At 38.8% G+C, this 20,941-nt stretch overlaps 1 protein-coding gene across 1 annotated transcript; it reads left to right on the top strand.

Annotated features, from left to right (window-relative positions):
• Nucleotides 1-17: 17 nt before the first annotated feature.
• USP42 (ubiquitin specific peptidase 42) lies at nt 18-20,558 on the top strand. The gene is made up of 17 exons (XM_062587904.1): nt 18-99; nt 4,038-4,275; nt 5,085-5,285; nt 6,417-6,527; nt 6,704-6,806; nt 6,972-7,039; nt 7,200-7,270; nt 7,822-7,904; nt 9,733-9,844; nt 10,309-10,449; nt 10,663-10,763; nt 11,208-11,346; nt 12,034-12,771; nt 13,140-13,228; nt 13,905-15,410; nt 15,899-16,191; nt 19,036-20,558. Exons 2-17 carry the CDS (start codon nt 4,047-4,049, stop codon nt 19,074-19,076), a joined length of 4,026 nt encoding a protein of 1,341 aa, XP_062443888.1. The 5' UTR covers nt 18-99; nt 4,038-4,046; the 3' UTR covers nt 19,077-20,558.
• Nucleotides 20,559-20,941: the final 383 nt, after the last annotated feature.

Genomic DNA, 20,941 nt, shown 5'->3' with positions numbered 1-20,941 from the left:
TCCCCGACGGGCTGTAACAGGAGGCGGAGCGGGCCGGGCTGAGGCGGGGGCTGCGGCGAGGGGGACCCGGCAGCGCCGAGTCAAGCGGGGCCGAGCCAGGTAATGGGGCCGGGGGAGAGAGTCGGGCCTGGCGGCGGCCTGGCACAACCCGGCAGCACCGCGTGCGTCTCCCTGCCTGGAAATCAATGGGCCGGGGGGGAGGGGCCGGCCCGGGAAAGGGAAGGGAAAGCGGCCGGCGGGAGCAGCCGGCTCAGCCCAGCGCAGCCCAGCCCAGCCCACCCCGCCGGGGCGCCGGCCGGGCGCTCGGCCGCTGCCCTCCTGGCTGGCGGGCAGCCGGAGGGGGTGGGACCCCCGGGCGGGGCGGGGCGCCGCCCCCAGCACACGGCGGAGGGACCCAGCCCCGCCGCCGCCGCCACCCCCTGGGCCGGCGGGACCGGCCCCCTCCCGGCGCGGCGGGGGGCCGCCGCGCTCAGCCCGTCGCCTCCGTCCGGCGCCGGGGTCGCGCCGCGCCTCCTCGTGCCGGCGCGGGCACCGGGCGGGATCCCCGCGTGCCGCGGCGCGGCGGCCGGGGGCGGGAGGGGGCTGCCGTCAGCGCCCGCCGCCTCGCGTGCAGAGGGTCCCGGCTCGCCTGCCCCCCCCCCCCCCCCCCGCCGGCACGGGGGAGGCTCGTCCCGCCCTCCCCGCTCGGTTGCCATGGCCACGGCCGCTCGGATGGGCCATCCCCCCGGCGCCGCCGCCCGCGGCCCGGCCGCGCCGCGCCCGCGAAGGCGCGGGAAGGCGGCGGGGAGGGCGGGCGCTGAGGCGGCGCGCCGCGCCTGCCCCCGGCCCGGGGCCGCCCCGCCGCAGGGGGCCGTTCGCCGGGCAGGGCGGCGTGCGAGGGCGGGGAGGAGGCCGCGGCGGCCCCCCCACAGCCGTTTCCCGGGCCGTTCGGTCCGCCGCCTGCCGGGGCCGGCGTTGTGCGGCGCGTTCCTTGGGCTCCGTTAGCGAGAGCGCTGCTCCCGAGCGCAGACATCTTGCGTGCAGGCGCCTGGCGTCCTGCCCATAAAAGCAGCCTTTTATCTTCCCGTGTCAAAAACGCCGTTCGAAGCAGGCGTAAAGCGAGCCAGAGCCCTCCCGTGCCGCGGGGCGCCCGCCTGAGCGCTTCGCCCTCACAATGGAGGCGGCGGCCGGGCGCGCGGCGACGGCAGCGCCTCAGCCGGAGCCGCGCTGGGGGCGCGGGCGGCCGCGGGCGGCAGGCGCCTCGCGCCGCGCTGGGCTCGGCGTAGCTGGCTCCAGTTAAGGGTAAAGGGATAATTAATTCTGTGTCCCCGGCGCGATTGCTGGATATTTTTTTTTCTTTGAACAAAACTAAAACTAGTCCGTTGTCCTTTTTTTCTTTCCGCCCTTCCTTACAGTTCCTTTGTAGTGTGTAGCTACAGTTTGTTGTAATTTAGAAACGTAAGCTTGTGTGTAGTCTTCATATGTGTACCATAGTAGTTTTCCACTGCTCCTTTGGTTTCTTTGTGTGTGTGTGTTTTATTTTTACTATCGCTACTTAAAATGTTTGTTTTGTAATAAGATGCCTGCTCACTGTCCGCTGCGTTACTTCAGCCTGGGCGCTCGGTTCTGTGAGAGCGTGTCGGATGTTCCCGGCCCGGCGTGCTGCACGTGAGCCGGGGCCGAGTGCCAGCCGTTAGGGCCGCGTTACGCTGACAGTGGCTTGCGAGGAGACTGCGGATGAAGTCTAAATAATCTTGATGCAAAACTCCAAACTTCTGGAGGGAAGTAACTGCTTTATCTGCTTTACTGAAATCTGTCTTCCTTTTCAGTATTCTATCAGGAAAAGTGTGTAAGGATAAGTGTGTAGGGAAACAAATTTACACGGGCACGTGTCCGGGGTGTTGTGTTCCAAGTGGTGCAGGAGCAGGATGTGCGATGTGAGCAGCAGTGGGACAGGGACCGCTCTCCGTGTTTGTCGTTCTGTGCCCTTCTGTCAAAGAGATGATGTAGCCAAATTAGGAGTTATCTTAAGATAAGAATCTACATATTTTAAAATAGATCTGATTTATTGCTGCTGTGTATTGCTTGTCACCTGGTAATGTATCAGTTATCAAAAATAAATGTTACAAATTACTGAGACTTACCTTGTTGTTCAATGCAACACTCAAGTTTTCTTGTGATAATGATCTTCTGTTTTCCTCTTCACTACAGTGTTGATTCTTTCTTCTTCCCTCCTCAAATACATTTTTTTTTCCTAAAGTTTTTCAAACATTTCTCCTTTCCTTTAAAAAAAGGAGCTGTCACTTGGCTGGTAGCTGCAATTTTGAAGATTGGATCTTACTGAAACTCACTGAGCCCAAGAACTGTCATCTTAATCTTCCATTTGGACAAGGATGTCCTCATTCTCAGTTAAATGAGAGAATTTTTCAGTTTTCTGTATTCTTAGAAATGGAAAACTGTTTACAAATACTACTTTAAATCTGTCAACAAGTACAAGGAAAAATCACCCAAGAAGTGAAACAAATAAGTTCTTATGTAGTGTAGTGGACCTGTTTGATAATCTGTGGATAGGATGGATTTTCAAGGCATTTTAAATTGAAATTTTGAAGGACAAAAGCTCTAATTAAAGGGCACGTAATTTGTCATTTGTGGGATTATAAGTACTCTAATTTACTGTGTTTTGTTTAACCTCTCTTTAGTCTTATCAGTCATTACATCATAAATCTGAAACCACTTTATGCTTTGTTGTCTCAGTCATTTCAGTATAATAAATTGTAGCTTATTCTTTAAACTCCCTGCTAATGTGTTAGAAAAAAGGCCCTTTGTGCTGCAGCCAGAGAGTGCACAAACATCTATCAAAAATTTACCTGCAGCAATTGACAATGTATTGTTTCATTATTCAACTTCTTAGAATTACACTTCTTCAAAGAGGTAGCTTCTTGAAACCTAATCAATCAGTTAAAGAGGACTTAAAATCAGTTTTTGTCTTTGTCTTTGAGAGTTGAGGGGGTGGTTTGTGTTTTTTGGGGGGAGGATGAGGAGGGGTTACCTTCACTGTTCGCTTTCTATAACTTGCATTCCTCTTGTTTTTTAGAGGGGAAAAAAGCATAATTGCACTAAGTAGAAAAAGAGATACTTTTCAGTCTAATTTTTCAGATAAAGTAAGAGTTTTAAGTGTGGTAGGTGCAAAATATTGAAAGTATTGCTGCCAAAAATATCCAGACAAATATTTCTTGGAAGGGCAGAAGAAACTCAGGCAGAAATAAGTTTACAACCCTTTTGTTACTCTCCTTCCCCAAGATTTCTCTGAGACACCCCATCCTCCGAATTCTTGAGTGTAGGGAGGAATTTCTGGGAGTGCAAAGCTGGGCTGAACTGCTCCTTCAGGACCTCACTGAGCCGGGGCTTGAATGTGCCGCTGCTTGCTGCTCCTATGGGCCTGGAAGAAGGGACCTCATGATACAGGCTGAATAGACCTCACAAATAAACTTAGTATCACAAACTGATGTTAAAGTTGTATTTAAAAAATACGCACACTATAGAATGACAAGAAACCCATTGCAACTGATGCAGTAGAAAGTGAGATAGAAAATGAATATTGGAAAGGAAGTGATTAAAGCACCGGCCAAATGCAGGTAACTTTGTATATACAAAACAGAATAGTGATGGCTGTAAGTTAGGAGTGTTCTGTTACTAGCACTGTCAATGAATAAAGAATTGATCCCCTTCAGAGAATGTCGTGTGTATTTTTGTGTTGTAAGAAACGACTTCAAAATTTTTGTGTATTAAAATCCTGTGAAATAAATGCCATGAGTTGTACCGTTCCAGTGCTACAGAAGTTAAAAGTAACTGCTCCAGTTTTGGTGGAAAACGCTGTGTGTTTAGTTTCTGTTAGGGTTTTTTGGGGGTGGTGGTGGAAGGTCTTTTTAATCATTCAGATCAGCTATTCAGTTCTTAAGATTATTTATTTGAGATGAAGTCACAGGATTTCTAGTATTTTCTTTCTGGAATGCTTTTTAACGTTCTCACATCAACCAGAACTTTCTTCTCTGTTGTAGATATGAACAATGACCATAGTTAACAAGCCAAAATCTTCAAAATCTAAAAAGTCATCATCCAGACGGTCTGGCAAATCAAAGAAACCCCGTACTAAAAAAATGAAGTCACGCACCGCAAATTGGGGTCGGGTACCACCTACAGAAGATCCAAACCAAGTCTCTGTGGACCAAGGACCTGGAGGTGCTATTTATTGTCGATCATCTGAAAAATCTAAACCTTTTGCCCAAAGAGATTTAGGTAACTGTATCTTTTATCGAGCCTTCTTGCCTCTTTACTATTTTTTCTTTTTTTTTAAAAAAAAAAAAAAAAGGTCAAAAAAAAGGTCAGCCCTATCCTGCATTCTTGCTTGTTGGACTGGTATAAAATGGAACTACACTTGTGAATAAAGACCTCAACAGTAGACTTTAGTTTTGTGAATCCCATAAGACAACTGCAGTGACTAGTGTTGCAAGGTTAATTTTGGTATGTTTACAATCTACTGTGCATTATAAGGATTTTTTCTTTATAATACTCAGACTTAACCAGGTATTTTCTATTACACAGAGGAAAAAGGCGTTTTATTGTTGCTATTTGTGATTTTCGTTGATCACAAATCTATGAAAGATAACAGTGCTTGGAAGAAGATCTGATATTAACAGGGTTACCATCTGTTCAAGTTACTTGCATATTTCTGTGTCTTTGTTCTTACACTTATTACCATGTAATTACAAGTATAACTAGTGGCTTAAGTTACAATAAGGGAAAAACAATAATCAAATTAATAATCAAATTAATGAATCTAGATGGAAAGAAACATGGCAAAAGTTACTGCAAATAGACAAGTAGCTTGCATATTAGAAAAATTAAAACAGGTGAATAAACTATTTTGCAAAACTGTATGTTGACCAGCAAATTTGAATGGCAGCGTTAAGGCTGTCTCTATTATGTTTTTGTGTTATAAATTACAGCTGGTTCTTCTGAGTGCTTAGATATGGAACACTGCTTTTAAAATACCTCCTTTTAAAACAAAATAAAACAATCTTTTTTAAAATGTATTTCTCTTGTAGTCATTAATGACGGAATTGCTCCACCACAAAGGATTCTTTTTCCACCTGAGAAGATTTGTATGGATTGGCAGCAAACACAAAGTGTTGGAGTTGGACTCTACAACCTTGGCAATACATGTTTTCTCAATTCTGCTTTACAGTGTTTGACTTACACACCCCCTCTTGCAAATTACATGCTTTCTCTTGAACACACTCAGTCATGTGAGTACTTTTTAACTTTATTTTAAATCTGTTGGACAGCTCTGGAAGTTAAAGAATAGCAGTGACTCTGTGAAGGAAACTCTTAATTTTCCCATTTTACCTGTAGAAGATGGCTTTTAGTATTGTATTAACATTGGGTTCAGAATAGCTTATGTAGTGCCTTCATTCATTTAATGCAGCATCCCAAAACTTCAAAGGAAGATCATTTCTTGCTTCATGTGAATAACAAAGTGCATTGGAAAGTAATACATTTAATGAATATTTGACATTTAGGTTTCCTGCTGGTAGGAAGATGATAAAATTTCGGCTGTGTTCCTTCACAGCCTAGTTTCCATAATGTACTAGTACTGTGATATACTGTATGTTCACTGTTAAAATATTTTAAAAAAAGAAAAAGAGCTAGACTCATGTGGAATCAAATAGAAATTTCTGTGGGACTATATTAAAACTGATTTTTATTATAAATAAAATTCCTTATTTTTCAACTCTTGAGTTTGTGTTTTTTAAATTTTATTTTTATGCTTGGATTTATTTAAGCCTAGTAGCCTCTTCTTATAACCATATATGGATACTTTGAGAAAGGCACCTGTATGCTTTTTAATCTTTCTAGTCTAGTATTTTAGTATGTATTCCCAGACATTTAATATTATAAGCTCTTTGTATAGAAAAAATCTTTCAGTTAAGGATCCTTTGGAAAAAAGGAGAGTAGAAATACTTGTAGATACATTATTAACCTTTCTTTTCTCCCAAAGGATTCTTATCTCTGTATCACGTAGCTCACCTGACAGCAGTGTGCTGAAAATAACACATGTTCTTTCTTGATGCTGCATCATAATGTCAAATATTGTTCTCAAATGTTCTGCAATCTGTAGAACTCAAATTCCTGTCAGCCTGGAGATAATGACTTTGCAATAGCCATTTAGATTTCTCATCAGAAAATGCTTCTTAATAGAGAATTAAAGGGTATTTTTATCCTATGTCGTTTTATTCATCGCAAGAATCTTGGAATATTGGCACTTCAAGAAAAGAGAATGGAGATTGTACCTATAACCTAAAGATTTTATTTTGTAAGGTTTTCCAATGCTATTTATGTTTTGCTAGACTGAGATGCTTTCTTCCTTCGCTCTTCAGGTCGTGAACAAGGCTTTTGCATGATGTGCACGATGGAAACTCACATTAACCAGGTCTTGTGTTGCTCTAATGATGCCATCAAACCTACACCTGTCATCAACGACCTTAGACGTAAGTCATTTCAGATGGTTTTATTTTTAGTTATTTTTTAATTTTCCAAGATTATTTAATGTATATAAACAGTTTTCATAATTTAATTTTAAGTAAGAGAGATTTTAGAAATACAAGTTTTCTAGTTTTCTTTCACTTCTATATGAGATAAATTTCATAAACTTCTATTTTATTAGGAATAGGAAAACATTTCCGTTTCGGCAGTCAGGAAGACGCACATGAATTCTTACGCTACACCGTTGATGCTATGCAGAAGGCTTGTTTGAATGGAAGTACCAAGTAAGTATAAACAAATTTATCATTAAATGTTTTCTAGCCCTTTTTGCTTCTTTGTTTATTATCATAAATAAAAAATTATAACTGTGGTTTTCATAAAAAGAAAAAGTCTTTGAAGAGTTAACTGTGCCTTGAGTCTTCTGAGCTCTGATTATATTTTATTTCCAGATTAGACAGATCTTCTCAAGCTACCACAGTCATTCATCAAATATTTGGCGGATTTCTAAGATCCAGAGGTACTTTTTAAAAATATTATTACTCTTAGAATTGATCTATGCCTTTTTGTCTGTTTGTGGTAAAACAGCTTATAGTGCAACTAAAATAATGTGTTAATAATTTAAATTTGCACTGTTAATCTACTTTGTGTGTTGTTAAGCATTTATATTTTGATTCCAGTAAAGTGCTTGAACTGCAAAGCAGTTTCGGATACCTACGAGGCATTCCTTGATATTACTTTGGATATAAAGGTAAGATGTTCTGTAACTGTGTTTCAAGATTGTAAAGGCATCTGTAGCTCCCTAATATAAACTCAACTTACTTAAGAATGTATGCTATTAACACAAAACAGCTTGGTGGTGGATGGGAAGTGAATTGAAGTTTGTCTATCTGTGGAAGCCATGTAATGGTCCCCACGTATGTGTTGGGTTTGAGTTGGTCAAATAATTATTATCATATCTACGCACATGATGATGCTGTTATGTTTCACTATTTTGTATGACCTCAATATCTATCTAATTGTTATACTGATGGTTTATGGTCTCTTTATTTGTGATAATGCATGTGACAGATTTGCTAACTGTCTGTGGTATCACACAATTAAGTTATTTTTATCAAAGTAAAACCATTTTAAAATGAGGTAAATGCTCAATGTACTCTGCTTCCGCTTCCTTCACAGTCTTCACTGGCTCGCAGTAGGTCTCTGCAGTGTGAGCTAGTAAGGTCCTCTTGTAAACTACTAGTAAGTGTTTGGAATTTTGAATTTCCAGTAACTTAGTGCTCTGCTTTCTTACTCATACAGGCAGCTTCATCTGTCACCAGGGCTCTAGAACAATTTGTGAAACCTGAACAGCTGGATGGTGAAAATTGCTATAAATGTAGCAAGTAAGATTATTATTAATTACGTCTTAATACTAGATACTGGTTTAAAGTATTATATGTCTTAGTGCATGAGTTATCTTTTGATTTAATTTAGAAACACAATAATGAGACGCAGCTTTTTTTTAATACAATGAATACACTGAAATAATCCAGATTTTGGAAAATAATACATTTGTTTCCAAGATGTTAATTCTTGTCATTTTGTTCGTATATCCGAAATTATTTGATAAGAAGTGCAGACATTAGGTCACATTAAAATTCTATTTCTAGTATTGTCTCCACTGGGAGTGGTCAATCTTCCAAAATGTGAAGCTGCACACTGCAATATTCATATGGCCAGAAGTTAAAGGCATATCCTATATGTAGTGGTGAGCTGAAGCAGGGAGCTATGGACGATGAGTTGGAGTGGGAGGCAGTAACAGCTTCCTGAAGTGGTCACTGTGCAACAAAGTTATGCTGAGTCTAGATGAATCTGAAGGGGCTCAGTGATAGTTAACACTTAAATGCCTCTGCTGGCTCACTACACAGCCTTCTGCCATGGGTCCGGAATCGTAAAAACTGTGGACTACTGTTGTCTGAAATGAGCCACTGCAAACCTAACCTACCATCAGTGAAAGCATATGGAGTTAAGATATCTTACATGCTGATCTGTATGAACTTCATCCAGCTCATCTGAATTGCATGATATCAGTGGGGTATGATCAGTATAGTCATACTTCAAGCCACAAGTTTCTGTTTCTTTTCGGTGAGCTTAAAAAGAAAGGTCTTGCATGTATGCAATATCTTTTCTATTTCCGGTAAACTATCCTGTTTATTTTTTTCTCTAATTGACTTTATTGACGTTTTCCTTCTGTTTTCTACCATGAAAAGATTGCCTTCTCAAAACTTTGTATCTAATTATAAGTTTCGTAGACTGTTATAAAGCACTATTTTTTTGTTGTTGTTGTTCATGGCATTATCTATGGGTTTGGATTTTTTTGCCTTGTATTTTGACATCAGAATCTGAAAGGAGACTGTTTAATTCTTTGCACTGATTTTAGCTATCAACAGTATTTTTCTTGATGATGTGAACTGACATATTTCAGTATTAGTCTGTCTTTTTCTGTGATAGTAGTTGAATCTCACTGCTTATCCTGTATATCCTACCTTTGAGTGGACCATGTAACAGATTTACAATTAACTATTAGTTTGGAAGGATTTCAGATGGTTCAGTCTCTTTCCAGGCAACCTCAGTACCTGAAGACTTATTACTGTCAAATGTCTTCCTCCTGTAGAATGACTGTTTGCTTTTATTGTTTTTTTGACATTGATAAATGACCCATTTTGGAAATGCTTTGCAGTTTCTAGTCCTGAGCACTAAGGCTTCATTTTTGCAATGCTTTTCGCATTTGTATTCCAGCAGAAGGCTGAAAGAATGTATCCAGGCCATGAGATGGACATAGCCACTTTTGCATAACTATAAGTGCTACCTTGTGTTACATGATAATGTGCTCCAGGAGAGATTCATGTTCCTGCTACACTATGAGTTGTTGGCAAGCCTTACTTGTTGGCATAACAAAGATACATTTTCAAACATTTGTTTGGCTATCAAAAGATAATGTTCTAAATCCTTTATTCTTTGTTCTGTAGAGCTGTCCTCTTATATCCTGCTATCTGCTCTGTATTAGCAAACCTGAAATGCAGTGTATGGATTTATGAAAAGAAAAAACATATTATGCAAGTAAATATCATTCAAATAGCATAAGCATGTGTGAGACATGAAAACTAGTTTGACTTTTTTGGGGAAAAGAGAGACACTTTTAAACGACTGTCTGTGCTTCTTTTTTAAAAGGTGTAAAAAGATGGTTCCTGCATCAAAGAGATTTACTATACATCGTTCTTCCAATGTTCTCACAATATCCCTGAAAAGATTTGCAAATTTCACTGGTGGAAAGATCAACAAGGTATATGTACAACTCATCTTCTCAGGGCTTCTTCATCTTCTTGGAACAGGAGACTTCCTAAAGCAAAATACTCGCTTAAATTTTGCTAATGTCAACAAGCAGTAACTATGGACTGTAGATGTCTAAGAAAAATGATGATGATGAACATGATCATCATCAACTATGTCTTATCTTTAGTGTTGTGGTACCAGTAAAGTTTGTGTGTGCCAGTAAGCATACACTCTACTCCTTTAAGAGTGGAAAGAGCGGACTTTGCAGAAAACAGTTTTTGCAACTTAAATTGCTAAGTGTTATCTATGGAAAGACAGATCACTGTTTTTAGTGAGCCATAAAATATATACTTCTAGTATGTATTATATGTGTAAATATATATATTTCTAGTCTGTGTTTCTAGAAGTGTTTTTCTCAGGCTATTTCATAAGGTATTTCAAGATAGTTTTTGAATCTTCTTGATCTCTCTTTAGGAGGTAAAATATCCTGAATATTTGGATCTTCGAGCTTATATGTCTCAGTCAATTGGAGAACCACTGCTCTATGCCTTATATGCAGTCCTAGTACATAGCGGTGTTAACTGTCATGCAGGACACTATTTCTGCTACATAAAGGTAAATATCAGCTTCTCAAACAGGGTAAAAGCTGTACTGACAAAGACAAACTTTAATTAAAATGTTACTGGTAACCACTGTTTTTACGAGAAAAGGTTTTCTTACCTGTTTTGTTGGATTTGTTTTGGTGTGTTCTTTGTTCTGTAGTGGTCTATCTGCTTTCATTTAGAAAGCGTGCAATTCATCTGAAGATCTTGTTGCCTTTATTTGCAGGCTGGTAATGGACTTTGGTACCAGATGAATGATGCCTCTGTAGTCCTTTGTGACATTAAAACAGTTCTCAGTCAGCAAGCTTATTTGCTTTTTTATATCAGGTAATAACAAGTATTAAAATGTGTTTAGAATACCTTTACGTTCTTGTTACTGGTATTTTTCTTCTTCTAAAGTGTTTTTCTTACTGTGCTAGGAAAAAAATTACTGTTTTCATAATTCAGTTCTGCCTGATCTGAAATTCTCCATGTCATTTATTATCTTTCATTGCTTGGTCTTAAACTGCTGCACTTGTGTAAATTGCTACGTATCTCTATCTGTAGCTGGCTAATTTAGAAAAGAGAAGAAAAGTGTGATTTACTGCTCTAAAAGGGACAGACATTGTAGTAAGACCATTAACTGGTTTTCAGTTTGTAGCATTGGTTAAGTCTTCTGTATACAAGTCTTTTGTGTCATATAAACTGCTCCTATAGAATTATAGGATGGGATTTAATGCAAGAGTAGGCTAAAAGAACACCTCTAAACTGTAATCACTGTTGTTTCCCAAGGCGCTATGATTTGACACTTGGAGAACGTGCTTTTTACTTACCAGCGCCGTCTTACCCCCGTTCATTCCTTGGTCAGCGGGGGGCTAATAATAAGCAGACTGGATTTATGGGACCACGGCTTCCTCCTCACATGATTAAGGTAATTTTTGGCGGGCGGATAACAGTTTAAAATTGACAGTGGTTTGTTGTTGGTGGGTTTTTTTTTCCTTTTAAAACATCTGAGTTTTATTTTTGTTCCTACACTACAGCTTTCTTTACAGCCCTCATACTATAGCTGGAATCATTCAGATAGTGGCTAATACTAAGCTGTGCAGCCATGCTACTTCATTACTTTTTTCTTTCAACTCAGCTCCCTAAAGCCCTGAGAAATTCCTAAAGCCTGAGACAGTTTAGGGAGAGCCTATAATGCTTAAATCATTTAAAAACAAAAAAAAAAAAAAAAAGATTTTTTTTCTAGCAGTATCAGTTTAGCTGAGACAGTGAAACCAAATTGCTTGCTTCTAAACACTGGAACAATTGTTCTGTAGCTTTCAGGGAATGTTTATGGGGAAAAAATATATGTATATTTGGGAATAGCTTTGATCAGTGTTAAGTTATTTGGATGGAATATTAAAAATGATACTCATTTGGTGCAAATCTGCAGAAAGCCAAACGTCGGAATTAAATACGCTTTTTGGACTTGCATATATAGTTAAAGTGGAGTGTTTTTTCTATGTAGATATTGAAGCAATGTAGAATTATTTAGTGGGAAAGTTTTATGTTCTGGAATTTTACATGCTGTGTGTTTGCATATACCCATCTTGCAGTCTCTTCTTTTTAAATACAGAATTCAAGTCGGTTAAATGGAAATGGATCTCTAAAAGAGGATCCCAATACCATTGGTGTCACTCTGAAAAGGCCATCTTCAGCTCCACCAACAGCTTGCGTTCAAAACTGGGCAATTACCAGGCCTTCGATTACTGATCCCTCAAAAAAACAGAAGATCACTATCAGTATTCATAATAAATTGCCTGCACGTCAGACTGTGTCTCAGCCTGACTCTCTTAGCAGTGCTGTGGAGGATGAGGATCTAAGCAAGCCTGTTCCTTCATCCACAATTACAAATTCTTCTGCAGCAGAGTCTACCTCAAATGCATCTACAATGTCAGTTGCTACTAATGTTTCCAAACAAGAAGTTCCTGATGAAATTTTTGTCGAGCCAGCAGTGAATGGAAATCCTAAACTCAGCTCTGATAACACAGTCCCTTACGGTGCAGAATCTTCAGGAAAATCTGAGGAGGAGTCGAAGGGCTTATTTAAAAGGAATTGCAACGTAGTATCTTCTAATGGAATTTTGATTGGAAAGGTAGTCCGTACATTGCAGAATTCCCATTCTTCCTGTCAGAATGCTGAAGAAGAAAGATCCCAGCATGAGCTGCCAAAAAATGATTCATTAAATGGTGCTATTAGTTTAGATAATGAATCTAAAGAAAATGGACTGAAACTTGATGATTCCACTTGCCAAGTACAACCTGTTAAACCTTCAGAGATTTTCTTTTCTAAAACAAATGGATTGCTTGAAACAGTGAGTTGAGTTTGTTTCATCTAGAATTTCTCATATATGATGTATTCAGGAATATTGTAATGTTCCTAATTCAGGTGAAATACTCAGGAAAATACATGGCACAAATTTAGCCATAGTATGTACTGTGCTATTATCCCATTAGAATTTGCAGAGCTGAGCTGATATATTAGGACATGTCAACTTAAGTTTAGCTGAGAAAATAGTTAATAAAGTCTATTTTGAGGGGATAGGGGGGTTGTGTTTAAAATGTGGCTAATGCATATCACTCAAAGTGATCTTATTTAACATCTAATGTAGAAATTTTGCGAACAGTAGTTTTGTACAACACATACTGTCTTTATATGTTAACTTCTACATTTTAATTGTAGATGCCTATAGCTTTGCCTCCAGTCCCTCAAGAAATAATCTTAGAATCCCTCACATACAGCCAGTTGAACAGCTTGTCAGAGGAAATAAGGTAAAATGAATATGCTTTGATTAAAATAAGGCTTTATTCAAGTTTAGCATGAGTTTACCTCTCTACCAATACCATTTAATTGAAAGATTTAAATCAATACAGAGAATTCCACACTGCATATACAGTGTTATGAACAGAACTAGTGATTAGTGCTGTGCATAATATTCTGATATTTAAAACACGTTGATGCCTCGTGGAAAACCATGGTTCCCATACTGAATGTTTTTCAGTTTTGTTGTGTTGTCTGTAATACTTTCTGTATTCCTCTTTCCCCTTTTTTCACTTCTGGAGATGCATGCATGAATGTAAATTGTAAAGTGTAAATTCCTGCCATCTGCCTTTTCCTGCATTTGGGAGAGAGAGAGGGAAACCTATGTAAACACTTTGTTTTTTACGTTGGGGAAGAGCAAACATGGTGGGTTTGGCTACTGATGTGATTCAGAGCAGCAAGTGGAGAAAGACAAGCAGTTTTTCAGTGCAGTATTTTCAGAAGCAAGAAAAAAAACCTCAGAGCTGAGCAAGGTGTAATAATTAGAAGATAGATTTCTAAAGGGAATGTCTTTCAGAGTTTTCCAGTAGCTGTCAGTTCTCTACTTAACAGGAGTTTACTCTTAATGTTCATCTTGTGGATTGACTTTTTTGGCCAAAGTGACAAATGCATTTTTGTTTTGTGCAGTGTCCCTGGACCTCAAAAATCTTCTGAGAATGATGCTCTTATGGAAACTGTAGTGATGGAAGCACTGTTTGTCTATGAAGAATCCAGGAAGGTTCCTTCTGACTTTAGCTGTGAGGTCGAGAATCTTTTTGTTCAATCAGATTCTGAAACCGTTTCTACCAAAGAAGAAGTTGCTGAAAGTATTGTAACAAAAGCTGATAATGCACATCCCAATATCAACGGCCAGCACAAGGTCAGGAAAAGATCCTTGGATGCTGAAGATGAATTCCTTGGGCAGTGTGTGTCTGAAGACAGTGCAGACAAAGACAAACCAAGAAGATCTAAAGAATCTGAACTCATTTCAAAAGAAAATCCTTTGTACATCAAAGGGTCTCCTGAGACTGAAGAGAAATTAGGACAAACTTCCTCTATAAAGTCTGACATTGAATGTAGTTCTAAAAAACTTGCATCTCTAGATATTACAGATAAATGCCAAGATACAAAAGACATTTCTAATAACTATATAGAAGTACCGCCTGTTAATGACTCTTCAATTACAAAGCTGGATAAAGTTCTGGAGAGTCAATTTTCTCGAGAAAGTGAGGGACTGAATAATAAAAAATGTGAAGAATACAAGCATAGGAAAAAATATAAGAAAAAAATATATGACTCTAAAAAATCTGACAAAGAGCACTACCGAAGAAAGAGAGAACACTCTGATGCTGAAGAGAGGGAGAAGCAAAACAGAAGCAAAACAGATGGTCATTCTCACAAGAGGAGGTGCCCTCGCAGTGTGGAAACAAATAAGCAAAATCGCCATAAGCAGGAGTATTGCAATGGAAGCAAGTACAGATCTTCGCATAATGAAAGAAACAGCCCTGATAATGGCAGAAGCTCAGGAAAATATGCTCGCTACAGATCCCGAAGCAGAGGGAGAACAGAACAGGACAGGAATAGGTATTACCATTCCAAAGGAGAGCGAACTTGGAGCAGAGACAGATACTATCAGGATGAACCACGGAGATGGGAAAAATGTAGATACTACAACGATTACTATTCCTCTCATGCACCAAGAGATGGTAGAGAGAGAAAGTTCTCTCATTGTGATAAAGACTTTGACAAATCAAGTCAAGCTTACAACAACAGGTCACATAAGGATTATCATTACAAAAGCAGATGGCTTCACAATTCACTCTCTCGAGAAGAAGATGTGCATCACTTTAGCAGTCACAGAGCAGAGTCGCATCATTGTTCAGTACCTCAGCAGCAATCCGAAAAATATTCTCGTGAAAGACATACACTTCCACCTATGTCAGTTCATTCAAATTTTGAGGACTCCTCCCAGAATGATGAAAAAGAAGGAAACAGAAAAAGAAGATACTCTCGTGCAGAGGGGAGTGAAAGCGAAATAGAAAAGAAACGCAGAAAAATAGAGAAAGAGCTTTCAGGTGATCAAAAATTGAAAAAATACAAGAAGGTCAAGAAGAAAAAGAAGTCCAAAGATAAACATCGAGAGAAGGATTACAAGTAAGCAAGGATTACGGCATAATCAGCAATTTTTTCCTAATTCTTTTCTGGTTGTTTCTCATGTCTTCCCCTTTTTCATTGTTTCTAAGTTATTTATATGGCAGAATCTGGCTGGGGATCATGTCATTAGGTCAATCACGTGAAGATAGGAAAGATGTGACTGAACTGTGTTAGAATGTTAGAACTGGACCACATAGTTAGAATCACATCTGCACGCAGTTCTTGATTAGCGTACAACAATTTTTTTTTCCAATCACACATATTCCAGATCTAGCCCTGGGTAATGATTTGTGTACACAGCAGGACCTATTGTCCTTCAATATCTGAGGGCATAAGTTTGCTACACCTAAAGTAAGCTAGAGGTGCAGAAATTACCACAGAGTAGCTGATATGCTGCAAATCGTCACCTCTGGTAAAATAAATAAGTTTCATATATGCATCAAGTGCCACATCTGTTTTGCTATTATTAACTTGCATGTTTCCTTCAGACTTTATGATTTGGATTTCTCTGTGCTCCACTTTGACAATGACAATCGCAAACGTAAGAAAAAGAAGAAGAAGAAGAAACACATCAGGAAACTGAAAGGCTTCTTGGAATATTTAGATCCTCGTTTCCAGAAAAAAACACGGGAGAAGAAGGAAGAATCTCGTCCTCCAGATGACTATTTATGTGAGCAATACAGAAACCAGGACAGTAAACAACTCTACAAGGAAGGGAAGCCTTCCAGTGCTGGTGAAAGCAAGAAATACAGTTCCGTCACATCCAACGAGTATATGAAAGGTAAGGGGCCACAGGAAGTACACAGGATTCTTTTTTATTCAAACAGAGAATATTACTTCAAACAGTTTTTAAATGCTTGTATGATACAAATTGCACAGTGTATCGTGCCTTCCAGATAGTCTCCATTAATACAAAAAGAGATGATAGGCTGTTTTTTTTTTCCCATTTTTGAATGACTGCTAGGAAAGAAGGTCTGAAATATAACAGCAAAGGGCTGAAGGGCAAGTAGTTTTAATTCAATGTGTTGGTTAAGTAAGTGGGAAACCAGCAGGAGAGATGCAAGACGCCACTGGTCTGATTAACCAGTTAATTTTAGGCATCTCTATCTTGAAAATGAATTTTGTAGGTAGAGAGGAGGTTCCTTAGTCACAGTGGGAGATGGTGACACGAAACTCCCAGACTAAAAATGTTATATTAAAACACCATCTTCCAAAAAAAGACTTCTAGAATAAATTATTTCATTAAAATACTATGCTCAGCTATTTCATAACATAGCAACAGTAGTGACTGCTTATTCAGAGTAACGTAAGTTGGTGATAATACTGAAATATTTTTGTTTCAGATATAGATCTGCCTTCTCCTAAGCACACTGAATTTGCAGTTATTAACCCTCCAGAGGACGCTTTGCAATTTAACACCTGGAGAGTATGTTAAATTCCTGCTACTGTTTTATTTACTTGTGCTTTTTTCTGGTAGTATAGACTTAAAAATATAGAGAAATGGGCTGATGAAACAGCTCTTTCACAGTTTTTAATAAAAAAAATATCAATTTGGTACATCTCTGTATAGAAGAACTAATTAAAAGCTTGAGTGCTTAACTGAACTCATGCTGAACTCTGCTGTTGCTTGTCATAGTTCTGACTTGGACTTTCAATAGATAATACAGTTTAAATTTATTATTTTTAGAATTAGGCAATGAAAAAGACTACACACTGTAATAAAGTCAACATCTAAAATCAAATTTGACAACTTTTTCCCAGGGAATTTTTCTGAAGTGTACTGTAAAATGACTTCTTAGTAAGATTAGATGACTGTTAGCTGACATGAAGACACAGTCCCAGTTAATCAGATATTTTAATAAACATTTATAATAAGAAGATAAATTGCTCAGTCTTCTAACTTTATTTGATTTACTTATAGGGCTACAGAGATGTACAGATTCAACAAAGCTGTTGAGTTTTTAAAAGCTCAATATCTTTTGAATATAATACAAATATATAATCCAGATATGCTGTACAGGCAAATATCACTACTCTGTAAAATATCAGCTAAATTATTGGCAAGACTACAGTTTTTAAAAGCAAACAAGACCCCCCCAACGATCTATTTTCCTCTTATAGATAACTGAAGTAATCCCTGAAGAAGACAGCTCACTATCCAAAGGCAAGTTTTTATTCTTAGATTTGCTATATTTTATACCTCCCCAGAATTTAACAGTTAGTTTAACTGTCAGTGACAGTCCTGCTTATTAATGCTCCAGCTCATCTGAGCATAGAGAACACAGGAATTTCATCTTTTTGCATTACAGCTGAATTCATTTCAACATTTGAGAAGTTTAATCTTGGAATAAATTTTCATTTTCAAAAATTCCTTGTGGTTTCCATGTTGAGGTAAATTACTACAGTCAGACCATTGATTCTTGCACTGAAAAGTTTGCTTGGGACAAAGAGGAAGTGTAGTTGTTGAAAAAACAGCATGATTGTATTTTAGGGCATTTGTGAAAGGAAGTCTGTCAAATACTTGTGTTGTAAATACAGACATTTTTAACGATAAAGCTGTAGAAAGTATCCTGATTATTTTAAATTTTAAGTATTTCTGTTCTAGATGATAAGTCAGGAACAGCAGAGAAGAAAGTGCATCTGGTCTAATACTGTTTTGGCTTTAGCAAGTTCTCTGACCAGCAGATGGCAAACTTGTTTTTTTTTTTTTTTCGAAAACAGTCAAAAGTGTAGGAAGAAGGCAAGTGTTTTACATCCAATAACACAAGTCAGGTGCATTGAGATTACTGGGCTGTGTAAGTGAACGAGATGTTCACAACAGTAATACCCCACTTGCAACACAAGTAGGATAGAATTGGGGCTGTGCAAAGCAATTCTGGTAAGTATAAGAAGTTTAGTATTTCATCATAGCTAAGGATGTTAATTAGCTTTATTCATCCTGTGGAAGGCAAATCTTAAAAAAAGTGTCTCTTAAATAAGATTTTATGAATGACGGGATCTAATTTCAAAAAAAGCTGCTTGGGCCCTGTGTTTTTAGAGAGTATTGAACCTCCCTGCTAAGCTACAGACAGACTAGGAACAACTGAGAAGGAATTGTAAGGTTGTGCCTTTTCACCTGGACTCATGTTACTTTGAGTAAATTAACAAGGATGAAATTGCCTAGTGATAACTTGTGATTTAAGGAAAATCCAAATGGATACGAAAAGGAACAGCTGTAAAGCAGTTAATTTCCTGCTTTCTTGCATGTTTTTCCTAGCAAGTTACCAAAGGCTTCTGGTTTTGTGAATAAGATTTGGTCAGCTTGACCGTAAGATCATTAGTAAAACGAGAAGGCTGACATGTTAAACCTCGAGGCACAGCTTCAACCATATTTAACTTAACTAAGGCCTACCATCTGCTATTAACGCAGGTAGCTTTGGCTGAATCTTCTGTACAATGCACCGGTCTTACTGAAATGCAGTCAGCTTTAATGCAAAGGTTTTGGAAGCCTTCCTCTCGCGCCACAGAGCAGATGGAGCTGTGCGCACGTTCATGTCGTCACTGTTTAGAAATGAAGCCACTGAGCCAGACAGTTTTATGTTGAATATCATGACGTGGACTGACATAACTGCCTTTTGTTTTTCAGATGCGGAGTTTACTGATGGAAGCCTTCAATACTCAAACTAAACCTACCATCAAAGCCAACAGCTTATTTACCATCAAAGCCAACAGCTTATTTACCATCAAAACCAACAAATAAACATCATCAAAACAATACTAACCATCAAAACATAAAAATTATCAGAACAGTAAATTTCCCATCAAAACAAAACCCAATCATAAGTGGTGCTTCAGATTTCTGTACAGAATTTTACCATGAAAGAACTTTTTTTTAGTTTTTAACTTGAGACTTTCTTTTTTTAAAATATACTTGTAATCCAAAAGGGTGGAAACTTTCTACAACTGCTGAACATTGTAAATTACCATGTAAATATCTCACTGAAAATAATGCCCTGGAATAGAACATCTCAAATGCTGCTTAATTACAGACTCAGGTTGATTGTGTGTTATTCATGTAATGTTACTCCAAGTTAGACATCTGGTGCAAGAGAGACCAGGAAACCACGGAATTATAAAAATTGCAACTGACAGTCTGTATATTTAATTTAAAGACTTATTTAAAATTTCACAAGCTCTCAAATAACTAGAATTTTGCAAGAGCTTCATCTTTTTTCTGTGATGTCTGACACTAGAAACTAATTTACTTCACATTTTTAGTTACATTCAAAATCTGAAGAAAATGGTCTGGTTTTCAACAGTGTGAAACATACTGATCAGAATATACTGTTCTGAATGTATCTCAGACTCTTTGTATACTCTCCCATATGTTTTTATTACTTTTTTTTTTATATAGTGTCACTTGTCTTGACTTAGTCTCAGTTGTCTGTTTTGTCCCTCTAAAGTTTCTAGTTACAGACAAATTCGTACTGTGATTTTTATTTTTATTATTAAATGCTATCAAACTGTGATGCACTTATTATTCACTGGTCCTGCATCAGGAGATGAGTGGGGAACCTGTATTAAATACAGTTCATCTGAATAATCTGTCTGGTTTATACAAGCTGTGTTGTTCAGAGATGTCTAAAGTTTGATCTTTGTTTTTTTAAAGATAAAAAGCACTTGCCCCACTGTAAATATATAGCATGTAAAATTTATATAGTATATAAATACAGCAAAGTTAAAATGGATTTTACTTGAGTTTTACTTGAGTTATTTAACATGCAATATGTCATGTGAATTGACAGCTTTCAGAGTGTGTTTGATAATCAAGAAATCAGCTCTTCCTTTCAGTCGTAGGTGAGAAGATGCTGTTGGTGTGACCCAGAGAAGATAAGTAAACTTGGGACGTCAGCTGCCTAGACAAGAATGCAGAAGTCTTTCTCCTTTGAAGTTAAAAGCTTCCAAAAAGGTTGAAAGCTCAGCTGTAGCTTTCCACTGTGTGTGACACTAAGAAAGGAGCAAGGTTAATGTCTTACTAACTACTTCAAGTAATATTTTGGTACATGGAGAACACCGTAAAGCCAAACCATAAGTGTACCCTGCATAATGTTCCTATGGCAACAGTTATGTGACGTTACATAAAGTAACATGACAAAGAAAACGCACACTTTTCCTGTATCTGGCTTTTTTTTCTCTTTTGTCCTTTGGCTCCAGTATTTTGTATCTTGTCTCTTGTCTTATGAATAACTCCAGGCTAAATGTGTAAAAGGACCTGAACTGTGCAGTGCTGTGCTTGGTCGCGTAAGAGCTCCAGCGGCGTAAGCCAGCTAGCGAGCAGCAAGCGGGAGGAGGGCAGCTGAAGCGCCGCCGAAGCGGCCGGGCGCGCTGCAGCGGGGCCGGCCGGGCCGGACAGGGCAGAGAGTGGATTGTTTCACTCATATTTGATCGAGACTGAGGGAGGGGAAATAAACAATGAAGTATTTGCTCTGTTTAGGGTGGTTCTTAAGGGACAACCGTTCTTAATGGAGTAAAAAGCTGCAAGTAGACACTCG

Source organism: Rhea pennata, chromosome 15, assembly GCF_028389875.1.
Source record: "Rhea pennata isolate bPtePen1 chromosome 15, bPtePen1.pri, whole genome shotgun sequence".
NCBI lineage: Eukaryota > Metazoa > Chordata > Aves > Rheiformes > Rheidae > Rhea > Rhea pennata.
Note: the sequence above shows the minus strand (reverse complement) of the source record. Positions and strands in the feature narration are given on the sequence as shown.

Excerpts from the sequence above, each read along its gene's own strand:
- USP42 (XM_062587904.1), top strand. The coding sequence starts at position 4,047 with ATGACCATAGTTAACAAGCCAAAATCTTCAAAATCTAAAAAGTCATCA. Across the intron at positions 11,347-12,033 it reads TTCCTCCTCACATGATTAAG|AATTCAAGTCGGTTAAATGG; the intron begins GTAATTTTTGGC and ends TTTTAAATACAG. Across the intron at positions 16,192-19,035 it reads ATCCAACGAGTATATGAAAG|ATGCGGAGTTTACTGATGGA; the intron begins GTAAGGGGCCAC and ends TTTGTTTTTCAG.